We start from the raw sequence: 16,389 nt of genomic DNA, 5'->3' as shown, positions 1-16,389 counted from the left end.
GGAGCTAACACGAACCAACTACGTGCTGAAGTCGTTTTTAGTAAAAATTATTTTTCAACACAAAATTACAAGATTATTTACGGCAAAAATAATTAAATTCGCCTTTGTAGAACGTCTATTGCACGAAACATACAGCAACTAAACGATGTAAATGACTTATGAAAAATAGTTGACAGCATATCATAACTATGAAATTAAAAAATACCGACATATCGTTTCATGTAGGGGAAGCCTTTCCAATAATTACACAAAGCTACCCTAAGCTTTGTAAGTACAGAGAGAGTAAATCTATGTACAAAGATAGCACCTAGGTATGAGAAAGAATTCAAAATAAAAATATTTCATCATAACTGGAATAGTCCTAGTCGTGTCAGTACGTGGCAGCAATTTGGTCAGTGAAAACTCTGAAACTACATTGGAAAATAGACCTGAGTAAAAAAATTGACTAGCATATAGATATAAAAAAACTGAACTATCTACATTTGAATAACTGATGAGAAAATAAGTTACTCTATTAAGATGGTAATAGGAACTGATTATATACATAGAGCAAAATATACAATGAATTTCAGCTGAAAATGGTAGTATACGAATTGAGACTGTGCAGCGAAGAGCACACCAAATAGTTAGAGGACAGGTGATTCATTGTTTCTTCTCCACTCCACCTTTTCAGGCACTGTGTAGATGTTGCTGGGAAATAGTTAGAGGTCGCTATTGATGAAGTGTATTAAGCCTATTGCCAAGGGCGGAATAAAATCTTTATTAAATGTATTACGGAGTGATTTTCCCTCACAACTAGAAAGCGATCAGCGATTTCAGTGAATTTATATCCCTTGGCAATCATCCACGCAACTGCTACAAGTTCTCTCTAGGAGCCATTCTTTTCGTGCACATTAGTTCTGTTACCCCGACGAAGGGCATGACTAGGGAATATTTGCGAGAGCGACAACAAAAATTGCATCAGTTCTTTTAATGAACCAATTCCTTTTAATCTCGATAGTATTAAAATTTGATATCCTTTTTTGGAGGAAAATTTCATTAAAAACCCTTCCGTTATCGTATCTTCGCCGTTGCAAGGAGGTTGTCCATAAAATTGTTCAACACGGAAATCAGGAATTCATTCAATAAATGATATTTGACTCGTTTGATATATGAACCACAGACTGCTCGAGTTTGCTAAAATGACGTTCCCGTGAATTTCAGCATAAATTATGTTTTTTTTTGTTGTCCTCGTCTCCAACATATTCGAACCGTAGCGGCGCTGAACGAATTTCCAACGCAACAGGTATTCATCCGACTCTAGTCTTGCCTGAGTAACCCAATGTCACTGTCAAGGTAATACACCAACATTCTTCCCACCGCCAAGGTTGAAATCAAAGACTCGGGAGAGATTGCTTCAGGCGAAACTTGGCGGAAATATTCCAGGATTAAAATGAGTGCACTAGATATAATCCACATAATAAAATTATCTGTTGAGTATGTAAGATTAACTGGCATGAGCCTTTCAATTGATGACTTGGGAATTCATTAGTATCCATTCGCACAGATAATTCTCGGCAATAAAGCTGATTTTATAAAACCATAGCGGGATATATAACGTGATTTATGATGAACACCTCCCTCAGCAGGAAAAACGAAGAAAATCCATAATAATAAATCCAAAGTAATCGCGCGAACTTACTTCACTTACACTAACTTAATCATAATGGCCACGGGAAAGTCCCCCTCGAGCGAGAATCGTACCACGGACCTATAACTTCACGGGCCTCTGCACATACCACTTCGATATCCAGGTCCACTGATTCCCTTGTCAATTACCTTGCCGTCCATCAAGTATGGCAACGCAAGGGAATATTGACTTCCAAGAAGACACTACCAGTGGTGAACCAAAAGTTACAGTACTAAAGCCGCGACTGGAGCCGTAATTGTCAAACATTTCACATCTACTGCGTGAACGACGCAGGCGGTTAGATTCATAATAAATGCAATGGGAAATAAATGCCGGAAAGTCAAAGGTCCACGCATTGATTCCGAGGTAGGGCCGGTGCAGCTTTTTCCAATTACGCGGTACTATGCACTACGTACACTTGTAATTCGTTCTTCCGTCTCAGACCGGTTTTTTAATCCATTATTTCGGATAATCCTAACAATCAAGTAATCCGAATAGGGTTCAGTCCCAATTTCGGGACTCCGCTCTACTTAATTATTTCACAGATAAAATTATAGCACCGAAAATATTACTCCGACACGTTGAGTTAAAAATGTGTGTGTGCGGAACAAAGAAGTTTACATGCTCATTTTTTTTCTTTTCTTAATACCTCATTTTTCACTATGGCACCGAAAATATTACTCTGACACGCTGTACTAAAAATTTGTAGGCGTAAAAAAAATTTACAAGCTCATTTTTCGGAGGTATTAACAGAACTACATAAATACGAAATCCATTTACCTATTTACCCAATCTGATTTCGCAGATTTAATTTCCAACTTCATTAGGGATTCGGATACTGAGTCCTAACAACAAAGAAGTTATCGGCTTTATCTTCTGGAAATTAGGGTGTGCTCTACGGATAATCGGTAAACATAAAAAAATACGACCAAAACATTAGCTACGTCACGAGTGAGGGCAAAACAGTGATGCTCATACCGAAGCAATGCGAATCATGGCATTTCCCCCAACTCCTCCCACTTCCCGACCAGTAATCCACGAGAGAGAAATTCCCGAGAAGAGATAACCCTCTCATAAGCCTACTCGCAGACTTCCCGATCGCGTAGCGATACTCTTTTCGTCCCAGTCCCTCTCATCGCTTCGCTTTTATTTTTTTCGCGAGCGCGGATACTTATAGGGGGCGGGTGGCAGGACTCGAGCAGTAGTTTCACTTTGTGTCTCAAGGAGGAAGGTTCCCGCAGATCACACAGCCATGGTAAGTTACCATTTCCATCCTCTATAACCTGAAACACACCATAATTTCCTTCACACACAAGACCATGGATTATTTGCTTTGCGGTTTACAACGCTAGGGGAAGCAATTGCTAAAATGGACACATCAATCCTACTCGAGCGGTCTTTTTTCGTGTCGTATTTCGTAGCATAGATATTACTAAGCAAATATAAATTTAATAACAGAATCGTACAACCACTAATACGGCGCGAAAAAAATACAATAGGACAGTACGAGCGGGATTATACTGAGCCATATGTCTCTGTAGAAAATTCCATTACACACGTTTTCGCGGTTAAAAAAAATAATAAAAATGCACTAACTCATCTTTAATTGCATGTGATGTTATTTGATAGTGAAGCAGATACGAAGGAAGTGCTGATCAAGTACTCAAAAACAGGGATGCCGACTCACAAAAAATATTGCGGGGCCCAAACCGGGGATCTTGCCCCGGGAAATTTTACAAGTAGTGGGTTTTAAGTTTTTTTAAAGCATTTTAGAGGAGTCATATGATCAACATTAGAACCCTGATAACTCGAATCTCGATATCTGGGCACTCCGGGGAAAATCGACAAGCCTGAAACTTTTTCCTCACACCCTTAACGAATTTTTGAGGGGGCTCGGGCCCCCTCAGGCCCCATGGAGTCGGCGCCACTGCTCGCAAAGGAAGTGAATTGACGACCGTTTGGTCTACTTTGGAATACCTTTTGGTTCGATTTATGTTCATATTATATTGTGCGGCAAAGATATTTGAGAAATAAGTGAAAAAAGCTATAAGAAGAATAGGAGTTGAGGAAAAATATTTTATATTATCCCGAGATAAAATATTTCATATTAATAACGTTCATAATTAAATAAAGAGAATATTTCGCATATAAGAATGCAGTAAGGATGTGAGACCCAAAGCAACTTACAAAACGCTGATTATAAAGAATGGATTTGAGATCTTTTTTGGGGGGTATTACTCTAAGTAATAGCCTATGCAGGGGAGAGCGGCAATATGTATCATTTAAATCTATAATAGAACTGCTCTCGCTTGAGTGTGTGATAGGGACTGTTGAAAATATGATCGTACTTGCCAGGGCCGAGCTGTACGACCGTAGACATCACACTTATTTCATCGTTCATCCTGTCAGATATACAAAAAGCTTGTGCACGATCGTTAATATACCACAGAGACTTCAATTATATCAGATTTTATATCGCAACAACAGCAACATAAAATACGGTTATGCAGCCGCTCAACACTTATTGATTCCAGTAAAATTCCAGGAGAGCTATGGACGTCAAAAAATCCTTTTGAGACTCTACTTATGACAGAGTAGGTTATGATCTTCATTGATTCGGAGGATTTCAGAAGTAATATGTTTAAATATCATTTACTCATTAACTAAAATCTATGAAATATCAAAATGTGAAAGATATGGAATTTTTAGGGCCGGGTCTTCATTTACTACGTTAACAACTTAGTTTATTCAAACTTCATTCATTATGTGCAGGTAGATATGCTCTATAACGTTCAAAGCTATTTTTTAATGTTCTCTTTCAAGCTGTGAAATGAAAAGTTTCCACATCGAAAAGATTCCATGCAGTAGATGGATTAGCGCATGCATAGTGGCTTGTTTTGGAGTAAAGTTTTTGAAAACATTATTTATCACATTTGTACTGGGTTCTGATATGGGAAAAAATAAAAACTATTCTCGAAAATAACTCTATATCAATTTTAACAGAAAAATGTTTTTAATAAAAATTAATGTGTATAACCGGATAAAAAAAATCATTTCCTTCGACGGCTGGGTTACATGGAAGCCCAAAATCATTGCCTGGAATTCGTTTTAACTCATTTATTTGGGATCATTTTCCAAGGGTTTTGCTTAAGGATCCCAACTTAGGCCCATTACGTAAAAGAATGGGAGGCACCGTCTCATACGGGTCTTAGAAACCTTTCTTTTATAAGAAAACTACAACAGGCAGGTAACAAATATTAACTTTTGTCCTATTCAAAAATCGATTAGAGAATATAAATTTTTTCACATTTTGAGCAAAGTCGAATATATCACTTAAAACTTTATTTTTCCGCGACTGGATAACACCTCCGTAGCAACTGTTAAAATGATGCTAGTCTTTCTTTCTTCTTAATCTTTAGTTCTCCCAGAAACTCAAAATCCAGAGCGCCAACTGAAAGGCGCCCAGCATAAACTCAATGCTATTGTCTCACTTACGGCCATTTCTCTCGGGCGCGTCACTTCAGGATATAGTAATTCACACGCCTGCATTTGGGTACAAGCTCACCGGGGCGAAGAAAGAGCAACCTCAGGGAAATTCTAGCCGATTGGTCTGTTAAAAAACAATCAATCAATACATAGGCGGATTTAGGGGGGGCACGAGCCCCACAAGACGCTTAAAAAAATAGGCAAGATTTTTAATACGGTTATCTTTACGTTCGTTTTGTTTTGTATACTACGAAGCCTTATTCATTTAATTTCATATTAATAACGTTCATATTTAAATAAAGAGAACATTTCGCATAGTAATTGTGAGTTGTTTGTAACGTCAAATATAAGAAGACTCTATGCCTGTTAGGGCCTTGCGCCCCCCCAGAAATAAATCTGGATCCGGTCTTGAACCAATGCATTTGATAAGGTGGTGTCCGACATAATAAACGGATACAAATGGCAATGTGAAAATTACTCTTTCACCAGTTCATCACGAGTGACATTTTCTCTTAATATTGAGTCAGACACCATTAATATTCTGACTATATCTCGCTCTCTCTGGGCCATTTGCTAAGACTCGAAAGCATTCAAGAGATCAGCTAATTCTAGCCGCTCAAAAATGAGGTTGAGTTGGAGGTAAACGTGCAGCGGTAGATAGACATTACTGCATGCTTCCTTTGGATATTCGGAAATTAGGCTCAGCACCCAGACTCCCAATCTTCTAAAACACTTTCATGAAAAGCACTGAGAGGAAATTGAGGAAAAATATCGTTTTTCCCAGCTATCTTGGATAGATAAAATGAATTATTAAGGTTACATGCAAAGTAAACACTTTACTGAAATAATATTAGGTATTTTCTTATATATGAAGTATTTTCAATATCTCCGATTATCCAATAGCTTCGCTACTGACGCTCAATCGAATCGCTTGCAAAATAGTACCTACGCGGGCAGCATCAGATTCAGTACGCAAGAAGGGGGACAATATTCCCCTCGAGACAAAAATTAAGGTTACATGCAAAGTAAACATTTTACTGAAATAATATTAAGTATTTTCTTATATCTGAAGTATTTTCAATATCTCCGATTACCCTTTAGCTCCGCTACTGGCGCTCAATCGAATCGCTTGCAAAATAGTACGCGGGCAGCATCAGATTCAGTAGATAAGAAGGGGGACAATATTCCCCTCGAGACAAAAAATATTTGGACCAGACCCCTGCCATACAGAATATAAGCCATGGGACCAAGGAATTGAGTTACTCCATACCCAATCTTTTCCATGGCATATTCAGAGTGGCATCTTCATATGATACTGAAATTCCGCAACTATTGCAGACAGTTTCCGCAATCATCCAGGCTATTTTTGATACCGAATAATATTTACCATTGCAGGAGATAAAAATACGATTAAGTTGACATAAATATCAACCTTAAAAGCGCTCCAGTAAAAATCACGATATTAAAATGAATTTTATCAAGGATGAAACACCACCTCAATGTTTCATTCAAATATAGAGGGATGCACCTCTTACGCGAAACTCAGAGCGAAAATTACCTTCTTCTTCGCATCCCCGACAGACCATCTAGAATTAACAAGTAGCGATAGTAACAAGATATCTTGTTACCATTGCTATCTGTTAATAAGATTTAATATATATTAAGTTAATAATAATCTGTTGATAAGATTGAAAAAAAGATATCACCTACGGCTTAGACGAATATTTAAATTCTTAAAAAATTCAAATCGCAATCGTTCAAAACATTGGGCTCTCATTAAATCGCGGTGGAAAAACCTCGAAAAAATAAACGATAACATACCCTGTATCACCAATCAAATAGTCCCAGGTAGGTACTGTACACATACCTATATACAACGACTACATGGGACCAAGGAGTTGAGTTGAAATGATAGTTTAAATAATAATAATAACAATTTCCTTTTCACACAATTATTAACAGGTGTATTATTTAGAAATAGCTATCACAAAGGAATGCGTCACTTGAGACAACTGGTTATTTTCTGATACTTAATAACTTCGCAGCAGGTCGCAACTGGTTATTTTCTGCAATACTAATCTAGACGCTTTCGTCGGACAAGTGTACATGACCTTCATGAATCCGTCGAAAAGAAAAGGAACAAGGACAGAATGAGAGAATGTTTCACTTCCTTCCATCGAGCAAGGTCGCCGGTATCTGTTGTGGCCATGAGGAGATTTTTTCGCGGTGCAAGATGTTACACTTTGAACGGAATAACTACTTCTCAAAGAGGAGATTCAAGATGATTTAGGAACTTTGGACTGCTATTTACAATATTTTAAAGCCAAGTCGAACAAATTTTGCCTAGCCTTTCTCTGCATTGATTTCTCACACCAAAATTTGCGTAAGAATTAGCCGTTCGAATCGTTTTGGGGTCATTGGCAGGTTAACGTTCAATTGATTGCGATCAGGAAACCCTACATATCTCGCATTATTTTCCGGTATGGCTTTATACGGTTGCTACTTGAAGATACTCAAGTCTTGAATTTCAAATTATTTAACCATTTACGGCATTCTCTTGCGTGGATATTTTCAATAGCTTTCAGAGTTACTCTTGCAATTAATATACACTCGCAAAACTAATACATTAATGACAGTTAAAAACATGAGGGAAATAATAACCTCGATTATTGCAAAGAAAATTAAAAGTATTTAAAAGCGCATATGGAGAATTCGTTTCAGAAAATAACTTCCCTACCAGCGACACTTGATTAGACGGAGTAAGATTTTGTCTTCAACAGGCAATTTGAATAAATATTTATATGAAGTGTGTAGAAGAGATTTTTCTGTTGCATTGAATGCCTTTTTAATGAGCAGCTTAAAAATTGTAGTTAATCCGAAAATCTATATCGAGAAAAACAATTCAATGTAGGTCAGTTTTTACTATGATGTACTGCATTACGGATGTCGAAAAACCATGTGGATAGCAGATTCGGAAAGTTTCAGGTCTTTCGGCCTTCCTAAGTTAGATTCCCAACTTAAAGGTATATAAAACTTCTGTTTTACACCCTCTTTAACTCATTTCGTGATCAATTCATCATGTCTTAGCCCTTAAATATATTGATTACGGCAGAAGTTCTTAAAATCACCTATATAGTTATAAAAGAGGATGTCTGTTTGTCTGTCCGCTATACGTTTCTTTATGGATCGACGGATTGAAACCAAAGTTAGTACATAGGGGCATCTCATACTCCTAAAGCCCGTACTGCTACTTTCAATTGCGTCCGACGCGTCCTTTCCGTCGTTTTCTCATTACCGTTTATCACGTCACGTCATACAACTTCTGTGGTTTGACATCCTGCCGGTTAGGCACACATCTTGACAGGATCAAAGAGAAAACAAAATTCCTGTATGGACATGTAATCCAAGTTCCAAATTTCCCACTTCTCCGAGTACTATCCTTCCGAGCAACGACGGGTGTCTTGCTATTTAATAATAAAATCTTTTTGGGATTTACCCATTCAATCGTTAAATACCCACGTAAATAACCACATGTAAATAACCTACCCACTGGAAAATTTTCAGGCTTAGACCAGTTAGCCCAGCTAGAGCCTAAAGATATCGAAAGAAATACTTTAACGACTCACAATTTTTTAACTTACCTTTTTTCCAATGCCTCATTCTTTGGTATGATTACGGAACATACCTTTGGATTCATGTCGATTAATATAAACACGACAGTCAACTCGCTTCAAAATAAAGCTCATTGGGGTCTTATGTAACCGCGGTAATGTTTTTGCTCACACCTGTGACGGAGAATGAGGTCGCGCAAGATGACCGACCGAAGTCGCTCTCACATAAAATATTAAGCTTACCGAGAGGAGGTTGAATTTATAATGAGTCCAACCGGTGCATTCGACCTACTCCCTTTCGTGTTTGTGATCCTAAGGATTGTCGATGAACTCACCGTCCAGGTGAATATTTACCAATGGTAAGAAACGAGAAGAAACCAGTCCGAATCCATCATGCTCCTAGGTTGCATGAACCTCTGAGTACGCATGAGCGAGAGGTATAATTGACTTCTGAACATGCGACCCGCATTGAAAGCGTAAATTCGAAGATTACGTAATGGGTCTGATTGACTGATTCCGAAGGCAGCGTTTGTTTTCCTGCTGTAAATTTATACCAGAATTTTTTCCAATACATTTAATACTTCCAAATAATAAGTATCGCGATTTGAATAAAATCTATTCACAAAAACTTACTGTCCAAACTCCTTCCGTTTCCCATGACGGGGTTTGATAATGGAATTTGGGGTTTCAACGCTAGCCTCGGCCTTCAGCCAGAATCACACGACATTTTATCCTTTGGAGGAACAGCTCCAACGATGGCGAAAATATTGATAGTTTTTCGCGATCAATTTCCGCGATGGCTCGTGAGATGAGCTTTCCATCCCTTTTTCCATCACTCGGCACGTCCCTTTTTCGTTGGCTGAAACCATAACTGGATCCGTCCTTCAGCCAATCAGAACGCAAGGCCGCTAACAGCGATTGCAACGCTTGGCAACTCATTCAACGACAGTTGTAAATAAGGAAAGTGACGGAAAAAGCGATGGAAAAAGGGACAGTGGGGATGACCGTGTGATTCAGAAAAAGATGGGTCAAACGATTACTCTTCTGGTCGCTAAAAACCTGTCGCTCGAGCTATCACTCTAAGGGAAGAAAAAAGTGATCGTGTGATTCAGGCTTTAAGTTACCAGGCAACTGCCCTGAGAGCTCTTCTACAAATTTATTTACCTAGAGACATGAGCACGCCATGCCTCTCGGTAGGAGGAGCATGGGATTAGTCATTCTAGATCATGCCGGAAGCCTCGCAGATCTTTAAAACGTACCCGAAAGCCAATGAAAATCTAAGCTCCCGCTCTCCCCACAGACCGTTAATAATAAACGAATTTCTCACGCCCTATTACGAGGCTACAAGCTTACCGCTGTTGAAAGCTGATACGAGTGGTTTCAAAGGAGCTCAAAAATTAGACTGGGGAAGCCGAAATAAGTTTGCGGTTGGAGAGACACAACAACAGGATAACCTCGTCTGGACTCCGAAAAGAGACGCAGTGCGGCTGCGGATTTAACGAACCGAAACGGGAAGCTCGATGAATTAATTAATGACAACGAAAACACGATACGCCCATTTCCTAAGGAACTGGCAAATTGTAACCTCCAGACAACTTTCGCCTTCGGATTAACACGATGCATACGGATGACGAGAATCTCCGTTTTTTCTGCTAGCGTCGAAACGCCTCGTACGTCGAAAAGCGCACAAAATAAAAAATCCCGAGAAAATTTACTAAGGTTATTTAGCTTCATTCAGCATGAATTTTCACCAAATTAAAGCCGAATATATCGAATTCACGAAATTTGACGCTCATAATTAATGAGTTGCTGACGTCATTGAATTTCTGGCTCATTCATTCGTTCAGTGAGAAATCTTCATTGTTGTAAAGAACCGCTTATAAGGGTGTAAACAACAACGAGTAACGCGAGGCCGGTGTAGGTTAAGGGAGGAGTGACTGAGAAGCGGTGACCCGCTTGACAGAAGTTCATGACGTCATCATCTTATATTCGAGAGTGTTAAGAACGTTGATTTTTCGTCGCGAATAGCTTCGAGAAGTACCGGGAAACGAAGTTATAAGGGTCCCTTTATTGTTCCGAACTTTTTCACGACTGGCAACATTAAAATCTGGTTAATGAGGCTATCGAAATGAGAGTAATCAAATTCTTATTCACCACATTTGATATAGTGCAATCGAAAGCCGGGTCAGAATCAACACTGTTTTTTTATTGCAGGAAACTGCAAATAGCTCCTTTAATTATATATTCAACGCTAACTTGTTTCAAAAATGCATATAACTTTTCCATTTAATTTTTCAATGGAGGTCATGTTTAGAAGAGCTAAGTTTAGCAAATGTGGATTGCATAACTGCCAGGCGCACAAAACCCACTCTTGATCTTCCTAAAACCAACAACCTTACTAGGTTTCAAGGGCGGATCCAGGATTTTTTTCTGGAGGGGGCATCATAGTCTGACAGGCAAACAGTATTCTCATATTTAGGATTAAAAATTAAATTCAACCATTATTCTACGAAATGTACTCTTAATTTCAGTGCAAAAGTTATTAACATGTCAATATTTCTAAATTTTATATTAAAATATAAAACTAATTGATATTTGTATTAAAAATCTCCTCTATTTTTTTATCGTCTGGGGGACACATCCCGCCATGCCCCCCCCTAAATTTGCCTATCCTCAGTCTAATACAAAATCAGCCATTGACCAAGGTTATGGAACTTTATGCCACTAGATCTTAATTATGGTATTGAAAGCAGAAGCCTTTGTCAGTCAGAATGAGCCACAGTGTCAGAAGCAAAGCTTAAGATGACCTGAGGGACAGAGGTAACCCTAAATGATTCCTTTATAACATTATGATGATTCTAAGCAGAAACGTCCACTAAACTTTTATGTAACTTTTCCAAGGGAGCTCAGCAGATTGACACTTTTATGCAAATTTCCACACAGTGCATTTGTGAAAGAGGATTCTGAATCTAGCAGTCAATATCCCCAAAATGACCAGATAGCTCATGTGCAAATGCTTATTTGCAACCATACCCTTACATCCACCTCAAAGTGACACTTAATCAAGCACCAATACTAATCACCAGAATGTTTCCAAGTCTTGGCAAATGACCAAATAGGGCAAGAAAATGAACATAGGTTGATTCAAGAGTTACAAATAAGTATTGCTGATGGTGAATAGAGTAAAGTGTGACTAGAAAATCACTGCAGTCATTTGCTAATAATTTCACGCACAACCTCATTGAGTAAAGGGATTGTTTTGAAGTAGCAATTGGGTTCGAATGCAAACTTAGATTCCTTAAGCTTCATCACCGGAGAATGTACAAGACATTCTGTTTTTAATATGAATATAGAGAGAGAGCAACCCTGAGATTTATGAGCCCTCATGTGTCATATAATGGTTTTAATGATGATGACCCAAATAAGTGAGACTCCCTAGGACCCCAATAAGCTTTCTACGTAAAGGTAGCTGGTAACAGGTCCGGATTTTCTTAAAGGCTAACTAGTCTTCAGCATAGGCAAGGATGCCGACTTGCAAAAAATATTGGGGGGGCCCAAACCGGGGACCTTACCCCGGGAAATTTTATAAGTAGTGAGTTATAAGTTTTTTAAGCATTTTAGAAGAGTCATATGATCAACATTAGAACCCTGATCACTCGAATCTCGATATCTGGACTCTCCAGGATAAATCGACAAGCCTGACACATTTTTCCTCACACCCATAACGAATTTTGGAGGGCCCCCTCAGGCCCCATGGAGTCGGCGTTACCGAGCATAGGGCTTCAAAATCAAGAGGGGTTTATACTAAAATTGTTAGGAAAATTAAAATTACACTTTTCTAAAAACAGTGAACACACAACATGTTTCATTTAACATATTGATATATATCACAGTATATAATGTATTTTATTACCTCTCATGTAATTTACAAACTTAAAAATGGGAGGTGAAACGGCCTCTTTTCATCTAAATCCGACCCTGGCTGGTAATAAAGTCGACTTTCCCACACAAAAGATTAGCACAACAACCCTATTGGAAATTTCTTATAAGAAAATTTCTTATCAGAAATTGGGCATATTTCTTATAAGAAAATTTCTTGCAAGAATTTTTCTATAAGAAAATTTCTTATCAGAAATTGGACATATTTCTTATAAGAAAATTTCTTATAAGAATTTTTCTTATAAGAAAATTTCTTCTAACTATCAGTTACAAAATGTTATTTATAACAAATTTTCTGATGGAAATATTTATTATAAATATTATATCAACATGCTTAAAACACTTGCCCAAACTTCTATAAAAAGCTACATAAGATTTACATCCCTACTGAGAGTACAAAGTTAGCATTATACCTAATTCAATCCAAATGTAGACGCCTATATCTTATACAGCAAACCTAATGATTTCCCATGAACCAAATGTAGATGTCTATCATCAGTGTACATCAAAAAGGACATTGAAGCCCTGTAAAGTTCACCTGGCTGGCCAGACAAGGCGAGATACCATAGAGGTCTTTCAGGGCATGGGTTCTGTATAGGGTTAATGTCCCCACATGCTAAAAGAAACTAAAATCAATGAAACCAACAATGGCCTAGAATGATATACTGATAATTGAATACAACTTTGGCAATCATTACGCAATGAAAGATACAGGAATTGCAATATGGAATATGATTTAACCTGGAAAATTGAAGAAGCAAATGAAATAAAATTCAAGTTCCTCTCGGGATAGGTACTTCAAGAAATTATATGGGAAGGAAGAGTAAAATTTGATAAATCAAATGCATATGAGCAATGTTTATTTAAGATACCAGAGAGAATGAGACCTCTACATGCAGATTTGGATAGATAATGAAAGAAATAAGCAAAGCAAAATGGAATTTGATGCCATTTTGGAGAAAAGGATATGTAGAATATGGCTAACAATAATTGCAAGATTTAGGGAAATTAATAGGAATCACAGAAACACTGATTGAGAATAATAGTTGATGTATTTTCCATAAAATAATAACTGTGCAGATGTTGGCATACTCATACAAATTCATTCTCATTCTCTTCAGAGACGACTAAATCACTCACTCTGTCCATTAAAACACTGTTTTCATTAAAACTTCCTCTTATGTTAGATATGCCACAATCTGAAAAATATACATGTCTATCTAAATTAATGATGAAAAGTTTAAAATTCAATGAAACTATCTGTTTAAGGTAACATAATTTTAGGAATGCCAGTTTTTTAATACTTACCAAATGAGGTCAATGCCTTATTTTGGTTAGAAGCACACGACTTATTTTATTAAACTGCTATCACAAAGACATAGTGAATGATTAACATATAAAAGCAATCCCTAGCAACCTAACAACCAAACAAGTTTTGGTTGTTAGGTTGCTAGGGAACCATGTGAACAGTATCCTGCAACGTATGCAATCGTAGTATACATCGTGGTTATTCATGGCCCATATCGAACTTCCATCGGTCAAGTAATCTGTAGACTCGAAACAGACAGATCTTTTAAGTCTAAAATTTTTCATGTGCCCTCAGCGATATATATACTAACAAGTCGCATTAAAGAAGCCTCCGCTTCTTGGAACCATTTATGTCAAATACCATGCTGAAAAAACCAGGAAATTAGCAGAACATTACTTAAAAAAGAGTTATACATAATTTCCAAAAATTATCTTATGTAGAATTCCTTAAATAATTATCAATTGCCAACATAAGTTATGGTGACACGCCTGCTGGATAAAAACCTAAAAGGTATGCGACCCGCGCAGCATTATTGTAGAATTCTATAAGAAATGCAGATTTCTTATAAGAATTTCTGTAACACTTATAGAATCCTATAAGAATTTCTATAAGACTTATAGAATCCTATAAGAAATCTGTAAGACTTATAGAATCCTATAAGAATTCTGTAAGACTTATAGAATCCTTTAAGTCTTACAGAATTCTTATAAGAATTTCTGTAAGACTTATAAGAAATTTCCAATAGGGAAGAGGAGTGCCTCTACTCCCTTTTGACACTGGATGTAATCAGGATTTAAATTTGACTCATTCAAGTGGGGGATTCAGTGCACTTACATATGTAATAATTACTTGATGCTGGCCATCGTAAAAGTAATGTACCATTGATGTATGTTATTTGATGGGGAGCAGAAATTTGGTATCCGTTTCTAGAGTTCAAGACAGAGAGCTTTTTTCAAAAGCAGAGCTCTAGAAACGGATACCAAACCCATTTCCCTGGCTCCCCCACAATGTTCATCTGCACCATGGTAATGAGCACTACATACATGATACCTCATTGTTTAGCAATGAAAGCGTTCATGACTTCTGATAGGAAAAGTTTTCAAAGAGCTGAATTAGCTTGATATCATCCTATTATCGGTGACAATCAAGTATTATCAGAGAATACTCAGCATGAGTTAAAGGAGTCAGCCTGCATGGCAAGTGCCTTTATACTGGTTCCTTCTGACTCGTAAGTTTTTTGTGTAGATTGCATACGTGAAACTCTTGTTCACGTACAAAGGCCATAATTATACCTCCTTCCATTACTTTACCTAGTCTATGCTTGGAATGTGAGGAACTAGACTGGAGCAGCATTAAAAGTTAAACTGGCTCAGATTGAGCATTGCTTTAGAGAATAAAATGAACATGATTACAACACTTTTTCTCATTTTTGATGGCTTGAAGATTACACTGTGCGCAAATACCATGGCTGTTTACATTAAAACCGTGGAAAAGAAGCTAGTATCTTTTATTTTATAGGAATCCAATTGGACCAATTCTCATTTGAAATAATCACTCACCCTTTCTTCCTTGTAGGTTACTTCAAAGATGCTCATCATCAGCGCCGGTTTGTTGATTGTCATTGCCATGACAACTGCAGACCGCTCTTTCTACGCCCCAGGGCCATTTAACTACCCCGGACTGCTGCCCAGATTCGGTGGAGGGAGTGATGCTTCACAGTCATCAAACACTGGTGGAAGAGATCAGGGAGCCAGGCGACCAGCAGACAATGACCTGGGAACAAGAATTGGGGGCGATGACAATGACTTCGACAGATCCCAAAGGGTCAGGCCCTCCAACTCACAGTCATCTTCCAGCTGCAGACAGCAGGTCCCCTGCTTTGATTGCATAGTGTACATCTCAAGGACAGGGCAGATCACCCGTTTCAACCCCTCCAGACAGAATGATTTGACCCGCTACTGAATCGAGAGATCAAGAGTGTGTGTTGAACTAGCCACCAAAAATGAGACCAGAGAACAAATCCCTGGATCAAAGCAAACATTGAATATGAACATCTTATTCTGCAATTCAACATTTGCCTGTGATCCCACTGAGGTGACCAATGATTTTAAAAAATCAACATGACATTTTATTAGGGTTTGAAGAAAGTGAACCCTCAAATTTTTTGGGGTCATTATTGCATCGTTGGATTCACTTCCTTTAAATACAGACTGAGTTCCTGAAGTTGTGTGTTTGTCCTTGAAAGCTCTGAAGGAACATGCATTTATTTTATTAAGTGCCCATTTGTAATCATATGTATTTTTAAATTTTACAAAAATATTGTCCTTCTTTGAAGGGCAATGGACAGAATTGTTTATTTTTAAAACATGAACAAT

General features: G+C 37.8%; 1 protein-coding gene across 1 annotated transcript; it reads left to right on the top strand.

The window, feature by feature from the left end:
* Positions 1 to 2,819: 2,819 nt before the first annotated feature.
* Positions 2,820 to 16,122, top strand: LOC124168183. Its single transcript, XM_046546314.1, has 2 exons — positions 2,820 to 2,924; positions 15,590 to 16,122. Exons 1-2 carry the CDS (start codon positions 2,922 to 2,924, stop codon positions 15,974 to 15,976), a joined length of 390 nt encoding a protein of 129 aa, XP_046402270.1. The 5' UTR covers positions 2,820 to 2,921; the 3' UTR covers positions 15,977 to 16,122.
* The last annotated feature ends 267 nt before the right edge of the window (positions 16,123 to 16,389 follow it).

This window comes from Ischnura elegans, chromosome 11 (genome assembly GCF_921293095.1).
Source record: "Ischnura elegans chromosome 11, ioIscEleg1.1, whole genome shotgun sequence".
Lineage (NCBI taxonomy): Eukaryota > Metazoa > Arthropoda > Insecta > Odonata > Coenagrionidae > Ischnura > Ischnura elegans.
Note: the sequence above shows the minus strand (reverse complement) of the source record. Positions and strands in the feature narration are given on the sequence as shown.